Source organism: Bombus huntii, chromosome 16 (genome assembly GCF_024542735.1).
Source record: "Bombus huntii isolate Logan2020A chromosome 16, iyBomHunt1.1, whole genome shotgun sequence".
Classification (NCBI taxonomy): Eukaryota; Metazoa; Arthropoda; class Insecta; order Hymenoptera; family Apidae; genus Bombus; species Bombus huntii.
The window spans coordinates 224953-243099 of record NC_066253.1 but is presented as its reverse complement, the minus strand read 5'-3'; the positions used below and the strand labels follow the sequence as shown (position 1 = coordinate 243099).

At 31.2% G+C, this 18147-nt stretch overlaps 5 protein-coding genes across 8 annotated transcripts; 3 read left to right on the top strand and 2 right to left on the bottom strand.

Annotated features, from left to right (window-relative positions):
* The first annotated feature begins 17 nt into the window (after window positions 1–17).
* Window positions 18–4607, top strand: LOC126874312 (ras-related protein Rab-18-like). 2 transcript variants are annotated; one of them, XM_050636189.1, is made up of 5 exons: window positions 18–155; window positions 2806–2938; window positions 3023–3140; window positions 3214–3531; window positions 3591–4607. In XM_050636189.1, the coding sequence occupies exons 2-5, from the start codon at window positions 2871–2873 to the stop codon at window positions 3756–3758; spliced, it is 672 nt and encodes a 223-aa protein (XP_050492146.1). In that variant the 5' UTR covers window positions 18–155; window positions 2806–2870; the 3' UTR covers window positions 3759–4607. The 2 variants fall into 2 exon arrangements, with proteins under 2 accessions (XP_050492146.1, XP_050492145.1); XM_050636188.1 differs by lacking the exon at window positions 18–155 and adding an exon at window positions 2183–2344.
* Window positions 4608–4722: 115 nt separating this feature from the next.
* Window positions 4723–6444, top strand: LOC126874308 (uncharacterized). Its single transcript, XM_050636185.1, has 5 exons — window positions 4723–5019; window positions 5080–5537; window positions 5601–5812; window positions 5879–6065; window positions 6206–6444. The coding sequence occupies exons 1-5, from the start codon at window positions 4926–4928 to the stop codon at window positions 6431–6433; spliced, it is 1179 nt and encodes a 392-aa protein (XP_050492142.1). The 5' UTR covers window positions 4723–4925; the 3' UTR covers window positions 6434–6444.
* Window positions 6445–6515: 71 nt separating this feature from the next.
* LOC126874303 (protein RCC2 homolog) lies at window positions 6516–10765 on the bottom strand. 2 transcript variants are annotated; one of them, XM_050636175.1, is made up of 4 exons: window positions 10368–10765; window positions 9260–9500; window positions 8137–8984; window positions 6516–8045 (listed from the first exon to the last, which is right to left on the bottom strand). In XM_050636175.1, exons 1-4 carry the CDS (start codon window positions 10566–10568, stop codon window positions 7875–7877), a joined length of 1461 nt encoding a protein of 486 aa, XP_050492132.1. In that variant the 5' UTR covers window positions 10569–10765; the 3' UTR covers window positions 6516–7874. The 2 variants fall into 2 exon arrangements, with proteins under 2 accessions (XP_050492132.1, XP_050492133.1); XM_050636176.1 differs by having other exon boundaries at window positions 9260–9518; window positions 10368–10511.
* Window positions 10766–11404: 639 nt separating this feature from the next.
* On the top strand, window positions 11405–14360 carry LOC126874313 (AN1-type zinc finger protein 2A). Of its 2 annotated transcripts, none has more exons than XM_050636192.1 (3): window positions 11405–11555; window positions 12797–13108; window positions 13234–14360. In XM_050636192.1, the coding sequence occupies exons 2-3, from the start codon at window positions 12813–12815 to the stop codon at window positions 13562–13564; spliced, it is 627 nt and encodes a 208-aa protein (XP_050492149.1). In that variant the 5' UTR covers window positions 11405–11555; window positions 12797–12812; the 3' UTR covers window positions 13565–14360. The 2 variants fall into 2 exon arrangements, with proteins under 2 accessions (XP_050492149.1, XP_050492148.1); XM_050636191.1 differs by having other exon boundaries at window positions 11451–11833.
* Window positions 14361–15127: 767 nt separating this feature from the next.
* LOC126874309 (RNA transcription, translation and transport factor protein) lies at window positions 15128–17753 on the bottom strand. Its single transcript, XM_050636186.1, has 4 exons — window positions 17559–17753; window positions 16688–16909; window positions 16511–16612; window positions 15128–16120 (listed from the first exon to the last, which is right to left on the bottom strand). Exons 1-4 carry the CDS (start codon window positions 17617–17619, stop codon window positions 15756–15758), a joined length of 750 nt encoding a protein of 249 aa, XP_050492143.1. The 5' UTR covers window positions 17620–17753; the 3' UTR covers window positions 15128–15755.
* Between the last annotated feature and the right edge of the window lie 394 nt (window positions 17754–18147).

The window sequence follows — 18147 nt, the reverse complement described above, 5'->3', positions numbered from 1 at the left end:
GCCCCTTCATGGCAGCCCACCGGCGGCCATCTTTTTTTCTTCTGCGAGTTTCAACGTTCTGCCACTATAGCGAACAAAAACTTACTTTATCCTAGATTCCCGACATATCGTCCCGAAGATGCGCTCGAACGCTCTTCTCTAGCGCTTCCACGTCTGTGAGTATTTATTCGCGATTCGATTCGCGATCGGATACTACTCACCGATGATATATCCCATGCATCGTAATTTATCTTGCCTCCTTTTTGTTTGTTTGTTTTTCCTCCTCTTTCTTCTTCTTCTTTTTTTCTTCTTCTTCTTTCGGTTATGTTACACTTCCCGGACTTAAGATGAATATCGATTGATTACTGGGATGGTCTGTGTTGCTTACATCGTTGGATAACTATAAATACAAGACTAGACACTGTTCATAAGAATCGACCGTGTTTTGATGGTTGACATCTTTGATAAAACTGTTATCTATTCGTAAGTGATAACGTATGTATGTATTCGCGCAGTTGAGGTTAGAAATGCTCATGGTCGTATCTTTACTCGTTTGAACCATGTTTGAGCATAGTGAGTTGCCCCCAGACTCGCACTTTCGAATGGTTTCTTGAAACTTTGGATTTGTTTATGACTTGTCATGTCATTTTAATTACTCACATTAATATTCGGACACAGCACACTATCTCTACTTACATTTATTGCTTTGTACAAGAGGGGGTGATTTAAATATCGTGTTGTTTACTCTATGAAAATATATGAACCATTCATTGTAGCTTGAAAATATGTAAACAATTTCTCTCTAACAATAACATTTAATTTTACAGTAGGCTTAAGAAAAAGAGGTTGTCCTCCTTATTTCTTAAATTCGGAATAGTCCTCTTTATACCTTTTAATAGTATCCGCTATAATTAGTAATAATAATTATGCAATTTCACGATAACTTTCATCCTTTTTTCTACGACAAATTACAAGTTGTGTTTTATCAAAACTAGTATTCTTCCCTTTTCCTAACATGTTAAGTTTCTCGATGTATCATACAAATATTCGTGTTAATTTCTTTTGCCGTTTATTGTACAAAATAACTATATAAAGTAAATGTATTCCGCAGTTCAAAAGCGAATCGTCTATAACTGTCCGCAAGAATCTGTCCGATAACGATAACTGTCTATGGTTTATCTCCACCACTGAGGAGGAGGTGGTTCCCCCTTGAAACAGTGACGCGAGTAATATGACACGGCAGTGGCTTCTCTTTAAAGATCTGTAGCGTCTTTGTATCAATAAAACAACATTAATGCAACGACAAAACTTTTTTATTTAAAATTTTCCTCTCTTCGAGACTTCGGGAACAGTTTGCGAACAGCTTGCGAACAGTTATAAACTTTTAATAAAACCAAATTGAATTTTATTTAATCATTAATATGAATCACACTATTAATATTAATTAGTAATAATTATTTAAATTACATTGTAATTAAATTCAGTTGCTTGGATTTACGACAAATGCTGATACTGTTAGTTTTAAGATTTATTTGTTAACGACAACGAACGTTTAAGGGTCATTGAAGGTATTGTAGTTATTACTATAATATACTGTTAGATCTAACATCGTTTTGGCACCTTGAAGACAATTAATTGTTCGTAGACGTTGCTAAAAAGTGAAAATTTAACTAAATACCTATTGGTTAACATGTTAAAGACAAATCATATTGAAAGCAAAATAAATGTAATTATCTACGTAACATATATATATATATATATATATATATATCTGCATATTTTTTCTCATTAAATAATTAAATGTGAGCCAAATTACATCGTGTTTGGTCTCATTTTAATCAGGAAGATCTCATCAATATGTTAATGAAATTTTTATTAACGAAAAATTGAAAATAAACAAATTTCCTTGTTACACTAGTGTTTCGTCACCGATATACAGGTTTTTAATTTTGCCGACTAATCTTATTCATTCGCTGTTCTTCTACGTCTGTCAGTGTCGGCAAATTACAAACAGTTTGAAAATGGAATCTTCTATTCGCTAACTGTTGCGCAGCAACCTAATCCTGAATACTTATAGATGGATAATTTATCCAATTCAAAGTGTTATGTTCTCTTCTTTAGATGCACAATAAGAAAAGAGATTTATTTACACTATCGCAAGTATTTTTTTATCCTAATTCGCCAGAATCAAATGCAAACGACATCTGCACTATTTTACAACAACTATATTGCAAATTACTTTAACGTTCCTTTTTCTATCGTCTAGTGTCTAGAGCGTATCACGATAACAGTGCATCAGAATTTTTCATTTATGCATTGCAAAAAAGGATGATATCATTCATTAAATCCGAGTGACGTACTTACAGTAAGTAGATATTCAAGATTTAAGGAAAAGCCACAAGTATTCATGATGCTAATATCAACCTGTAACTTGTAACCTTTTTGTATATAAAAAGTTTTTATCGTCTTGTAAACAATATTTATTACATTTGGGTTCTGTTATTCGATCTTTCTACCATAATCGATGTTAAATCCTATGCAATTATACGCTTGTAACATTGTATATACATGTGACATAAATTGTGGCATATATATACACACACACACACACACACACACACACACACACACACACACACACACACACACACACACACACATTATTGCCTATTTCTTATTTAGTACATAATTAGCAATTTTCAAATTACGATAGACTTATTGAATTTTCTCACAATTATAAACTATGTTTTAATCGTCATTTAAAAAATCGTCACGTAAAAATTTAATAATTTCTTTTCATTAACTTTTATATTTCATTTTTAACAGTGTCAACGCTATCAAAGGAATAAGTAACATATATTTAGACTGAGTGCTGTGATATAATACCGACAATGGATCAAGATGTATTAACAGTCTTAAAGCTATTAATGATAGGAGAATCAAATGTTGGAAAATCAAGGTACCTATTTAAAACGATAAATTACTTTTTTTTAATGCTATGTAAGTTGAGTCAGTATATTTATATTATTGTTATTGTTGGCAGCATACTTCTTAGATTTACTGAGGATGAATTTCATGAAAATATGCAAAGCACAGTTGGCATGGATTATAGAACTAAACAAGTCACAATTGATGGCAATACAGTGAAACTTGCAATTTGGGTTAGTTACCTCAGTGTATCATAATTTATATTTTTTATTTAATGGAATATAATATATTCGAAAATTATTGCAGGACACTGCCGGACAAGAACGTTTTCGTACTCTAACACCTAGTTACTACAGAGACGGTCAAGGCGCTATATTAGTGTATGATGTTACAGATAGAGTTACTTTTATGAAATTAGAAACATGGCTTAACGAATTGAATACATATTGCAATAAGACAGATATTATTAAAATGGTAGTGGGTAATAAAATAGATTTACCAAACAGAGAAGTAAGCACTGAAGAAGGTTTACAATTTGCCCGAAGACACCAAACCCTATACATTGAAAGCAGCGCTAAAACGGCAGACGGAATCAAATGTTGTTTCGAAGAACTTGTACAAAAGGTATAATCATTTATTTTCTTTGCAAATTATTAATTCTTATCTATTAATATTGTTTATAGATAATACAAACTCCTGGACTTTGGGATCGACATGCCCTCCTTAAATCCGCAGCGTATGGTAACGGTAATATGGGAGGTGCAAGACATAGAGGTCAGAGAGGGATACAATTGGCAGATGAGTCTCAGCCACACGAAGCACATACAAATTGCTATTGCACTTTGATTTAAATGATTGTAATATAAAATTCTGCCAGTGATAACTGTAAAAGAAACTATAGCTTGAATATGGTCTAAACTTTATTCAAAAACTAGATATCGAAGAGTGAGATCATTGAAAACAGAAACGTGAATAATAGTATGTCACATTATATTGCTTTGTGTATGTTATGGGAAAAAATATTTTGTACCTTATGTATCAAAGATAGATACATACATATACAATGAGTTTGCTTCTATCTTCTAATTCTTTGTTAAATAGTTAAATTTTATAGGTATTTGTAATACAAAATTTATATTCATGTAAATATATTATGCGTATGCACATAATTTAATGACTAATAAACATCAATAGAACTGCAGTAACGCCATAAACAAATATGGTATCTTTAAATCCTGTAGAAAACGCTTTTGCATGTGCTGCAGCATTTATAGCTTCAATATTTTCTGATCTGTTTTGTTATCATGATATTGATTTGATTTTGATATTTATTTGAACAATAAATAGGTAAAACGCATATCATTACATATGTAAACAAAATGTATTTCAATATTACGTTAAATATGTTTATTTAATGTTCTGCATTTTATATGATTATATTTTTAAAATGTGATCAAATAAACAATAATTATCTCATACATAAAATTATTTACTTAAAATTATTTTAATGTATTTATCTTTATGAATAAAACAAATTTCTCCATTTAAATTGCGATAGACTAATGTGATATCTCACTCTGTGTGACACAAACAGTTGCCTGTTAAAATATTTGATTTTAAACAATCATTTCATGTGTCCTGAAAATTAATTTAATTTATATGTAATTAATTAAATAAAACAGTTATGTTATTCGACCGTCTCAGAAGCTATGAAAACGTTACTAAATATCCGCATAATAAAAAGTAAACTAAGTTACAATATTTCAATTATATCTGTAACAACTTTTAAATTGTGAGCTACATCTCTTGCTTAGAATCAATTAATTGTTTGTAGAGAAATTTCCTTTGAATCATGTACAACATTATCATCAAAAGAAATTTTACACACAACTAAATTGGATGTTGTCCTAACTAATAAAGGACTTCAAATATATGGAACATGGAGCACAGAAAAATTACTAAAGTTATTAACAAACAGACTTAAACAATGCATTCATGTGCAATCAAATACACTGAAAATGATTTCTAATGGAATAAGTGATAAAAGATTATGGATCACTGTCTATAGTGGCTTATATAGTATTAGCGTTTTAAAGGAATTAAGAATGAAAGGTGTCTCTATCTATAACATAAACTAAAACAAAAATTCTATTGATTTAACTCCATTTTTAGGTATGCCCATATACAGCATCATAAAAGCGATGAAACTGGGCCTCATCAGTCTTAGCTATTGTGAACTTCTTTATTTTAGAGAATTTCATATAGAACCACATAATCTGGAGTTCAAAGAAATGTGGTTCAATACATTTAACGACAGGCTGATTTTAAATTTAAGACCTACAGGTTTAAGTGAAATAAATTGTTGGAATATTATCGTATATGGAGTAGTACTTCAAACTCCAATTATTCTTCGCCATTTAATTTTAAGTGGCATTGATGTTCCTGGTATTTTAAATTGGCAATCCCCCTTTAATTTTGCGTCATCTAAAATAATTAAATTTTTGAAACACATTGGAATAGAAGAAGATGTCATACAATTAGTAGAGCAACATGGAATCGATGAAGAAACTGAAGAAATGTTAATTGATTTAGGACTTGACGAAATGGAAACAAAATTTTCAATTACGGAGGTTTGAATACAATTGTTTAAGTTGTTCTATATACCATACCTGTTGTGTTAATATCCTCTGCAGGAATTAATATGTGAATGCAATTTAACTATATTGGAACCAACCTGTAGTTGTCTGGAAATAACACAAGAGAGTTGCAGGACAAATAGCTCTAAAAGCAGTTTCAGTTTTCCTAGTCGACCGGATTGTTACCAACAATATGCTTGTCGATGTCACATCTTAGCAAAAAATGAAACAGTACATGAATTAACAGCACAGCAAAATGATTACTTAAGGTAAATGATAATTGTTTGATATTAAGAAATATTGTTTTATATCCATTCTCTAATTTCCTATAATAGACAAAATATCATGGTACCATTATCATGGGCGGTGGCTAAAACTTTAGAATACAATCCATCAGATCCAGTACATTTCATAGGATATAAATTATTGCAATGGACTTGCAACAACATTTCTCAAACGGAGAAAGACAAGCATCAACAATTAATTGCATTATCTACTATAAAAATGGATCATAAACTTATTGTCAGTATTATTTACAATAATTTTCAATGCTTGAAAAATAGTTCCTTTATTTCAATAAAAATAATTGGTACAATGTATATAATATCATATATATATATATATATATATATAAACATAAAGCATTAATATTCTTAAACTAGGATAAAAAACATTTAGAAAAAGAGGGATTAATTAAAACTCTGAATCAAAAGGCTATAATAAAAAATATCCCTTGTAATATTTGTAAAAATCATCAAGAGTTATATCGTATTGAAAAACAATGTTGGAAATGCGTATGGAGACCAATTAGAAAATTAGAAAGTTGTGAATTTCCTGATATATGCAGTTCATGTAAAATCAATGTATCAGACGAAGATGGCAATGCCTGATTATTATCTTATTTGGAGCATCTTAACAACTAATAAAAATGTCTATAAAAGATAGATATTTAAAAGACTCTTTAGAAAAAGATTCTTTAAAAAACTCGTTTATTTTGTAATTTGCCTTGTACATTTGTTCCAAGATTATTGAAATGGTGCAGTGTAATTCCATGAAAGTGTTACATGGAACAGAATGGAATGAATAAGTATTAAATTCATTTCGTCGCAATACAAAAAAGACTCCAAATACATTGTGGCAGTGAATCTAATTACAGTCCGTCTTAAACATATGACATTATGTTACATTTGTATGGATTTTTATATTACGTTATTAGCAGTTCTAAAATAAAATTATATATAAAATTTCGATTATATTCACTAATGATAGTAATGACGTGGATAGCCTTAATTATAATACGTATACATGAGTTTTTATAACATATAGCGTCCAAAAGAATCGCATGTTTAATTTTATTACAAGATCCTCTTTTGTGATTATCCTATATGGTACAGTAATTAACAATATATATCTTTTTTCCTTGCTGAAATTTTCTTTGTCGAGTGTAACTGTTAAACAATTATTAGTTTAAAATGTATGATAAACAATGCTGGTTTTTTGAAAAAGCATTGTCCTTGTTCGTCGTTAGATAAAATAGGTTTCATGCTTGCGAACATAAAAACAAATGAGTTTATGAAACATTCTCTATATGTTTATCATAATAACAGTCATTTAAAGCATAAAATCCGCGTTCCTTCTCTGTATAATCGCATTTAGAATGTCCCTGTACATAGAATATAAGAATGATTTCTGCAGATTTAATGATTCAGGTACTACTGTAATGAATCAATGATATAGACTATTTGTGTTGTAAATACATTAAAATGAGTAATAAAAGTAAAGGCAGTGTTTGTTAAATTCCATAACGTGTCTTTTTCTCAGTTTCCAGCACTCTTTTTCATACGTATCAACTATTTCCATTCTTGTTAAAGAGATAGAGAAAGCGAGAGTGAGAGAGAATGAGGGAGTACTTCAATAAAATAGCAAAGTATCAAAATATATTTTTGTTATCTATATGTTTGGTCTATATCCTGAGCTACTAACAGAATGGGGTTCCCTATTATGATAAACTTTCCTTCATATTATTAAGTAAAAGTGGAAGTACAAAGTAGAGAGTAACAGTTAAGTCTATATTTTGTATGGACGTTTTTCGCAGTCTATTAATAAATTGTTCACAGATCTTTCAATCCTTCCTTCAAGTTATTTAAAACAACTTGGCTTAATTAAAGGTAATAATGTTTTTTTGTTACAATTCGGTTTTCTTTCTTCTCCGTTTCCTTAAATGTAATAACGATCGCGATGGGGTGAGTATAGAAAAAATTTCCCAATGTGTCGACGTGACAATTCGATTAGCGTTTACTTTATGAGTAATTAAAATGTAAATTATCCGATTTAAACGGAATATACTTGAAGTTTGTTAATTTTAGTCTTCTCTTCTTCGGATTCGTCTCGACAAATCATAAGCGTATGAGAGAGACCACAGGTAACAGCAGTAATGTACAAACCTTCCAACGCTTTCACTTCCATCGGGGTAGTCGAGGACTTACGCATTTCACCGAAACCCTGTAATTATTCATTGAAGAAGAGGAGCTTAGTTTAAAAGTCTGCTAAAGATTTCTCTGTTAAAAGATTTATTCGTTATACAATTATTTACCAATTCACCGAAAGTAGGACTAGCACCCCAAGCGATAACCGAATCATCCGCCGCGACTACTACGCTAGTCTGAGAACATCCGACGCATCTAATTTCCCAACCAGACAAATCCTGGATCGGTTTGGGGTACATATTTGCTTCTCCGGTACGTTTCGTTTGTCCGAACATCAAGGCTGATCCGTGCACATTGATGGCAATGCTATAAGTACTACCGCAATATATAGCCCTGACACCACGAGTAGGCGGCTCCAAGAATTTAATCAAACGAGGCACTAGTTCATCTCGTTGCTCGTTGTGGCCCAAACGACCGATACCTCCGAATCCCCAGGAAAATGCACGATTTTTGCTATCAATTGCAACAGTATGATGGTGCCCACAACTGAAGTCCGTGATCTCAACACGATCTAACGGCGTAACATGGCCATCCTTTGCTCTTTCAATGTATAAAACGATTCTCTTAGGCACTTTCTCAAAATGAAACGCCATCTTCGTATTCGTTATAAAATATTTCCCATCTGTGTTATGGCCCAATGCTCCGTACTCTGGGCTTCCGAATGAGTGCAGACCACCTTTAATGTCTAGTATCATCGAAAAATCTGCACCACAACCCACTTTCACTATCGGCGGCCCAGAATACTTTACTTTAGTGGCAGAGACAATGCAGGCATCGGATTTCCCAACGCCGCATTGACCTAGTTTATTGTCTCCAGCGGCAAATACGATGCCGCGACTTGTTAAAAATAAAGTATGATTGCGGCCGCAAGATGCTCCTATAACTGTATGACCTTTTAATGCTGTGACTTCTGTAGGTTCATCCCGACGTTTCGTATCACCAACACCTAGCTGACCTGCAAAAGTTATGTCATAAAAGTTTCTAAACAATCTATTTATAGAATGTGTGTGTGTGTGTGTGTGTGTGTGTGTGTGTGTGTGTGTGTGTGTGTAGAAGTAGAAAATTATATTCTCATGAAATTAGTATCAAATAAGAAATTTGTTAGTCCAGTACCAACAGAAATGATACGACTAAACAAATCTTGCAAACTTTCAATTTATGCGAATCACATTTACTTACATAGTAATACTTAATCATAAGATAAGTTTTGTTTACCTTTCATTCATTTACCTTTATCATTTCTACCAAAAGCTAAGCATCTATTATCCTCAGTAACAATAATACTATGAGAAGCAGCTGGGCCAGAAGCAACTAATCTGACTCTAGCGCCATTTAAATTTTTGAAAGTATGTGGGGTCCACAAACTACGCCCTACATTAACTTTCACTCCTTTCGGTGGAGCTTTACGTCCTGCCATGTCCCAGTTTGTCAGACCACACATTAATAATGTTCCAGGCTTACCCCATCCTCCCTAAAATAATTAAAGAATCTGAGGATAAAGAATTTGTCAAATAACAAAATACAAAGTTCAACGATTATAAATGCCAATTATATGTAAGCTATGATCATTATAAAGAATAAAATCATTGTAGTTTGATTTTATCTATAATTTTATAATTAAAATACATCTTGCGGAAAATGAACAGATGTTCAGGTATCTTTGAGCAGTAGTATAGAGGAAACCCTTACCAAACTGTATCATGCTTATCTCCATAATTAAAAGATAATAGCAGCCATTTAACATTTATAATTAACAATTATGTTTTGAGGGCTACCAATCTTATTTTCAATGATCTACATTCAAACTTCCAAATTCTGCTTTTGTCACATTGTGTTCATGATAAAGGCGTCAAATAAATACGGTTAATGCTGTTTTCACAGCCTGGATTATCACGCTTAACATTGTTACACTATGCACTGTTGCACTTTACATTGCTTCGTCTCTAATTTCTTGATGAAACTAACTGCAATGTTAATGAAACATCAGGAATCTTTTCATGATAGACAGCACTTGCCCAGAAGTCTCAGTGCTAAATGCAGCAATGTTAAGTGTACACAATTGGTGTTTTGTAAATTAAAATGTTATAGACGAAGAACTCTAAACACACAGTTTTGCATGAGTTTCCCAATTTTCCAATTCTTTAAAGATCTGGTGGTACGGACAATCATCAGTTTATGATCTTTCCTCTTATGAAATGAATTCTTTTTCATTGAATGTATGGCTGTGAGGCTTATCAGCGTCGAAATGCCAATGTCGCTTTCTCACTCATTCAGACACCAGTCACATCCAGACTGCCTTGGACAAATAAGTATATGAAAACGATGAAAATAATTTCACCTCAGGCGGTGGCAATTCCGGAATACTGGAGACATCGGCAAGATCATCTTCGGCAGCGTCCTCACCGTCGGCATTTGAGCCGGTCTCAGCGTCATCAACGTCCGAGTCGTGTTCGCTCGAGATGTCCTCCTCGTCATATTCAACCTTCCTTGATTTCGCGCGGCCTTTCTTCGTCGCCGGATTTTTACGTTTAGTCGACATATCGGCCGAATCTCCTTTATTTCGAATTTAATCCGTCTCAGGGGAAATTAGTTATCGCGGGACGCGCAATACAATGACATTAATCGATGTAATGGCGCTGAGACCTGTACTGTTCGACAAACGGACAACAAAAACGCGGCCACCTGGCGCTCAAAAATCATAATAAAACCATGCTCCAGTGATAAGTACAAAGCAAACTCAAGTTTATGATTGTAAATCGCTGAGAGCGCGCTCCGTGGTCCACTCGTTTCAAGCACACGGAACGCGGGAACCGAACGATCATTTTCCAATTGCGCGAAAATTTAAATCTCGCATACACAATAGAAATTAAATGCACTCGAAAATCTTTAATTTCCTCATACAATTAAAAATGTTTTATTATCGTGCTAGCACGTGCTAGCCAGTTTGTGACTGTTAATTAATTTATTGATTTGTTTGACCTTGATCATGTTTAATGATCAATAGACTCCGGACTGCTACATATTCTTATAGTTTTATGAACATATCTAAAGAAATAGATTTTCAATAAATATCTGTTTCATCTACCAAATATTATAATGAACACTTTATTCTGGATATTTTACACATTTTTGCATACTGTATGTATGTATGTATGTATTTATTTAATTTTGACTTCGTGATCGACGAACAGGCTTGATTTATAGTATTTTACATGTATGCAATTTTGTATCTTTAAATTTCGTGAAAATTATATTCTTATATTCCAATATTTGAGAAATTAATATAAAAGCGAATTAAAATTTTGGGTAATAGAATAATTAATTTGTACATTGACAGTTGCATATAGGAAATAAGACGATAGATTGTTAATTTGGATCAATTGAGGACTTGAATTGTCGTCAAATTTGTTTATAAATTGTAATATCTTATCAGTACCGATCGAGACATCATGTCCGATTCGCTTGAAAGCAACGTCATGCTTAATTCGCGTTATTCTTTGAGTGACGCGATTATTCCGTCCGTTTCGTAAGTTTGGATTCTTTATATCCGTTTCAAATCTGAAAAGTCAGTCAGTTTGAGAAAGTATCTACGTCCTCAATTTTACATTTAAGAAAATTATGCTCCTTCTCGAAATATAAGTTTTCCTTTCAATTCCGAAAACTTCGAATATTGTGATAAAATATTTAATTATTTAAAGTGGCATTTATTTTACTGTGATATATACGTATATTAAATATAAAACGTTAATTAACTTTAAACACATCAAAGGAATTGTAACCTATTTATTTCGAACGTAACTTGAGGTATGAGTTTGCACAAAATTATATTATATTATTTTTATTATATACATTTCTTTACATTTCATTATATTAACCAGTCCTTGTTGTTTATATATGTAGTTCTTTATTTACTAACTTTTTAAAGTTTAAAGGTTAGGGGCAGTGTATGTAGTTGTAGAGGTTATAATTTATTTATATAGGGCGACACAGTAAGTATACCTAACCCCAATCAAGAGGTGGTTGATTTTTTATGGAACAATAAATCGAAATGCAGGAATTTCCTATCATTTTTTGTAAACCATTTTTCAACCTCGTTTTCTTGTTATGCAAACATAACGTCTTCAATAATATTTTCAATATTAAATTATTTAATTGCATCCATTATCGCTGCTTTTATATTCATCATTTAATTTCACAGATATATTATGTTATTTTTTGAAATTTATTTATAAAATTACATGTTTGAAAATGTATGCGTGCATGTAGGAAGCGGATGTATGTGTATGTGTATGTATATGTGCGTCGGTACGAACAGCGACGAGTCGAAGGTGAAAATTATTGCCGAATTTTTACCGTCGCAAAAATAATAAAATGGGAACCGGCTCGTCGGCAATGACGGCTAAAGCCCGGAGTCTGAATGCGTAACCGTCACGCCGATCAGCCGGTATGTAAACCGGTGCAAACGGACCGACACGTAGAATTAAGAATTGAATTGTCGAACAAAAAAGAAAAAAAAGCCGAAAGTCACAAGTTGCGCGCGGTAAGTTTGATCGTGTTTAATTTTCTACAACGAAAACGTAAGCGGATCGCGATACCGAGTGTTGTAGGCAGTCGTGTTAATTAATATATATGTACTTTTAATTTTGACTATATTGTACTTTAATTTCAAACGCGATCTATCACTTGTGTTCGTACTGTGAGAACACCGTTTTCCATTCGCTTCTTAGCCTACATATATTATAAAGTATGATATAATTTTCATTGCAGATATTCTTCGTAAAAGATGGAGTTCCCACACCTAGGAGAGCATTGTTCAGAGAACAGCTGCAATCGATTGGACTTCTTGCCTCTTAAATGTGATGCATGTTCTGCAATCTTTTGTTCCGAACACATATCATACAATAACCATAGCTGCCCAAGTGCTTATAAAAAAGATATTCAAGTTCCAGTATGTCCACTTTGTAATGCTCCAGTGCCTATAAAACGTGGTGACCCTCCAGATATTGCAGTTGGGCAGCATATTGATGACGAATGTCAATCAGATTTGAGAAAACCTAGCCAGAAAATTTTTTCTAATAGGTAAAATAGACAAAATTTTGTTTAGATAAAATTTTATGTTGTTTCAAAGGTGATGATTTTGAATAATCTTGTAACTGTTGTAAAAAGCAGTCAACTGATTTTTAAATAAATTTTTTTCATTCTAGATGCTCCTCAAAAGGTTGTAAAATTAAAGAAATAGTTCAAGTACGTTGTTCCGATTGCGGTAAGAATTTCTGTTTAAAGCACAGACATCCAACGGATCACGCGTGTATAGGCCAGGAGGAGATGATACGGAGAAAACGGCTCGATGCCGTAGAAAATAATATGACAGTAAATAGGAGAAATGGCGAAATCTTCAAGAGTTATCAAGGCAGTATGAGCGAAGACGAAGCTCTCGCGAGAGCTCTCCAAGCTTCGATGCAAGAGGCAAATACTGCTAAACAAACGCTCGAGGCTGTACCTTCTGGAAATAGAGATAGGTGTAGACTCTCGTAATTCCATACAATTTAATCTTAATTCTATGCAAACTTTTGCAATCGCTCTAAGATACGTTCTTCAGCTGCATAAATGTAGAGAAATTGTTATATCTTTCAGAGATTTTCTTGCGATAAAAGCAATCTATTGACTATAAATTTCCATATAATTCAGCTTAACGTATAACTTAACCATTGAACTTTCTATATCAATATTTAAAGAAGATAAACTTTTAAGGTTTATTCATAGATCATTTCAATTCATAGGTATATGGACTGTAACAGTTATACCTTTTGTACAAATGTAAAATATATATATGATATTAATTAATTACAAAACTCAACATTGCACAATGTTTATATTATAATAAGATTGTTTTAATCTTATAGCGATCTGAATAATCATTAGCAACATTACCTGCCGAATATGCGTGATTTTAGAAAGAATATTAAAGGGCAGCCTCAAAGAAGAGTGCCTTAATATTATGTAAATCTAAAGTCCAGTAATTTTCATCTTCTTTACATAATTTCTTCCTCTAAGGAAATTTTTAATTCCCCTATCTTAATTTATGTAATTGGTCTAAATATTAAGACCTTTAGTGTCTGATTTATGGTTCCTTATTTCATGTAAATTGTCATCTATGGACTTATAATAATTAGCATTATGGAATCACCATCAAGAGAATCCTGTAACAATCTTGTGAGCTTATTGTCTTTATAATCAACATATGTTGTAGAATTCTCTGATTGAAATATGATATATCCTAATGCTAATAAGCTTTTACTTATATTAAATCCATCCTTAAACTTTGCACCAATTGCTTATATCTTCTTATTACATCCAGATCCAGCTAAATCTACTAGAAAAAAAGACTTCCTCATTATTTTCGTTAATATTACTTTCTCCTTGTTGATATATGTATAAAATGAATATATTCTGTGACTATGAGTGTCGCGTGCATTCATTGCGGTTTGCACGTCCTCTATTTCTTTGTGTCAGATAGACTAATACTTTATTGCTTTGTAACTTCTTTGTCTGCAAACCGTATTAGTCATTTGACAGAGGCATGCTCAGAATGCGCAACAGATGCTACCACAATAAATGCATCCTTGTTTTACAAAGCTTGCAAACAAAGAAGTTACAAGTGAAATAGAGATGTGCAACAAGTATTGCAGACAATGAAGTTACAAATGCAATAGAATGGTGCCTTAGTAGACGAGCTTAATTTTTGTTAAAATGTATATTCAATTTGGCACGATTTTTAAACACATAAAAAACAATATTTCTATTACTCAAATATTTGTATTTTTATCTGCTTTAATAATTTAAAGACAATTGCATTTCTTGAATATAAAGACTTTCTATCTTTCATCACAAATACAATTTGCATTTGTATTCTTAAAAATAATTTAAGACAATTTAGATTTTAATTTAACAAGAATCCTATAAAATACTTGCATATTTATTAGCATAAAATGTAAAATATGCAACTCACTATCTATATTTTTAATTTTATCTTTACATCTGAATATTGTACTCAATCCTAGAAGAAAATCAACTGTATCAGAAAAGAGAACACGAAGATAGCGATTGATATTGAAATACTTTATTAATCAGTTTTATAAATATATATACATTTAAGAATTATTCGAAGATTATAATAATTTCCTACTTAATAAATATTGTCAAAATACCTGAATCTTAGGTTTTTCTCAATAAAGTAAACTATTCACTTATACAAGTATATAAAACCAAAATGTTTACACTTCACTTGTTACTAATCTACAATTAAATTTACATTTGAGCTGAGTGAATTAACATTTTTTTGCAACAAAATGTAATATTCTTTGTTATGATTGCCTTCCTATCATACTGATTTGATTTTTATTTATACCAATTAGATAATATAACTATGATGAAAAGATATACATAAGGCTATGTAATAAAATAATTCAAGTATTTCGATTTTCTGTAAAGTATCCTATAGAAGGTATAGAGTACATGTTTAAACGAAACTAATTTTCGTAACTATTTTAATAAATAATTACCATCTCTTGACTATACCACACGTTACAATAACCTTGAATCTAAGATAAATAAATAATGTATTTTTGTCGAAACTTCTCGAGATTTCGTTTAATATTTTTATCATATCTGAGATACGCCATAAAGTAATATAACAGATGGCCTTATTGGCGGAATAAATAATTCCTTATTTACCAACTTTTCCTAACTTGGTATCTGTCTTAGGATTAGCTGTGACACTCTGCACACGAACAATCACTTCATTAATTTTTGTTTGCAGATTTCTAATATCTTGGATATAAAGAAGAGCAAGGATTTTAGCTGCATTCTCCACTGCGGTCTTCTTCAGTTGAAAACCAGGATCACAATTCATAATAGGGAAGGGTTTGCCTCGAATAATTTTGGAATTTGGATTCCTTAAGCATTCGGAATTTAATCTTCTTTGTACTAGTTTACTGCAAGCTTTTAACGTGACCAAATGATTCGGATGTTGCGGAATTCGGAGCAGTTTTGCCACAGAATAGACCCCATTTTTAAATTCATTACTTTCAACTAGTGGCCATGAAACGGTGAAGATAACGTGTTTATAAAAGTAGGAACATTAATATTAACAACTTTCAAATTATCAAAATGAAGCATAATTTGGAAGTTTATCTGTGTATTTGTCAAAACATATAAACACATCAAAGAATAAAATAGAAAACTGAAAAATGTAATTACTTTATACTTTAACAACGTAACAGATATTAATAAATTAGGTGAAAGGCTACGAAATATAACATATATTTCATAAAATACTTTATAATATTTGTATACAGATGTTTTATCATTCTTATTACTGTTAAAGGTACAAAATAGCAAAACAACTAAAATGCAAAATATTATTTAAAAATAATCAAATATATAAAGTTGGTAAAAAATATCTATATTATATATACTCACAGTCTAGGTTGTCAAGTGGATTTGTGGACTTAAGATGTGGCACCAGTGCTTCCTGTTTCATTTTCAATTTCATTTCTTTTACATTTATCGAATACTGCTCAGCTGAAAATTACAATTAATGATTATGTAAGAAATTTCTATTTGAATCTCTGATTTCATTCATAAATAAATATTTACTATTATTCTCTGCCTCCAACCAAATAGCACGTCCAATTAGCCATTCAAGTTGATCCATGTTGTTACTTGAAACTGGACATTTAACATCCTCACAGTATTTGGCAAAAGTTTTAGGCCAACTTTCACTTTTTATATCGCGTAGCTCTTTTCGATCTTGTATACTATACTGACGTATCTTTTGTTCCTCTAACCATAATGTTACTTTACGAAAATGTTGTGGATCTGCAACATTTTAATAATACTAATATTTAAAAAATAAATAAAATCTTGTAAAAAAATCTTATAATTAATCTAAACGAAAATAATTACCGAATGAATAAATTCTTTACCAAGAATTACATATTAAACATGTAAAAACGATTCAGTGACGGAGAAATTAGACTATCATAGGTTACAGCCGTCGAAATGTTTTTTAAAAACTAATATAATATTTTCTTATCACAAGATATTTAAATATAATATATTATGCAATCTTAAATCTCTATGTTAGACATAATTATAATAACTATTCTAATAGGATAAATTATACCGGTCATTATAACCTATAACAATATAATGTTTTCACGTTAATAATAAAATAATCCAGGTATTTGCCTGCCATAAACATACATAAAAGAATGTGAAATATTCTTATTTAAATTTCTGCAACTTATCCTGAAATGAATTTATTTATTAGAACAAGATTAATTTAAAGTCAAAGTGAAATTTTAAAATTACGCAATTACTAGACAAATTCTAAAATATTCGAGAAAAATAAACATTCTTCTCGATGTAACTCGTTTAACGAACATGATTTCGAAAATATTAGATTTTATTAGTGATAATATCAATATGTTAAAATTCCTTGTTGATGCAGATGTTAAATACGAACCATTTATATTAACTTTGTCCCATTCTAAATATCCGAGTGCTTGTAGTCTTCTTTTAAACATATTGGATATCTAAAATATACAGAAGTTCTGCAAATTAAAGGTAATAGAATTTGCAAAAAAAAACCACAATTTCACAAAGACTCTCGATATACTGACACTACACTCGTGCTATACTTTAGCGAAGCCGGTGAACATAAATATACCATATACCATATACTCAATTCACTTTTCATAGTATTTATCTCCTATATATAGCATCAATAATATTTCAACAGATAATTCTGATGAATAATTCTGCAGTTAACTGGTTAAATTTTACTGAAATAAATGCTGTTAGATAGTACTATTTATATTACATGATATTTACAAAAAATATATAATTAAATACAACGAAAGGTATATGTACACTTTCAATAATTACCATATAATGTATAAACCGTAATATATCGGAATAACAAGACAAAAATTAATTATGTTTCCTTAATATTCAAGTTTCATATCCTTTTCATAATTTACTATCATTCCTGAAATATCTATAATAGAACACATTTATTGTATACAGAAAGAGAATTCCCCTCTATTATACAG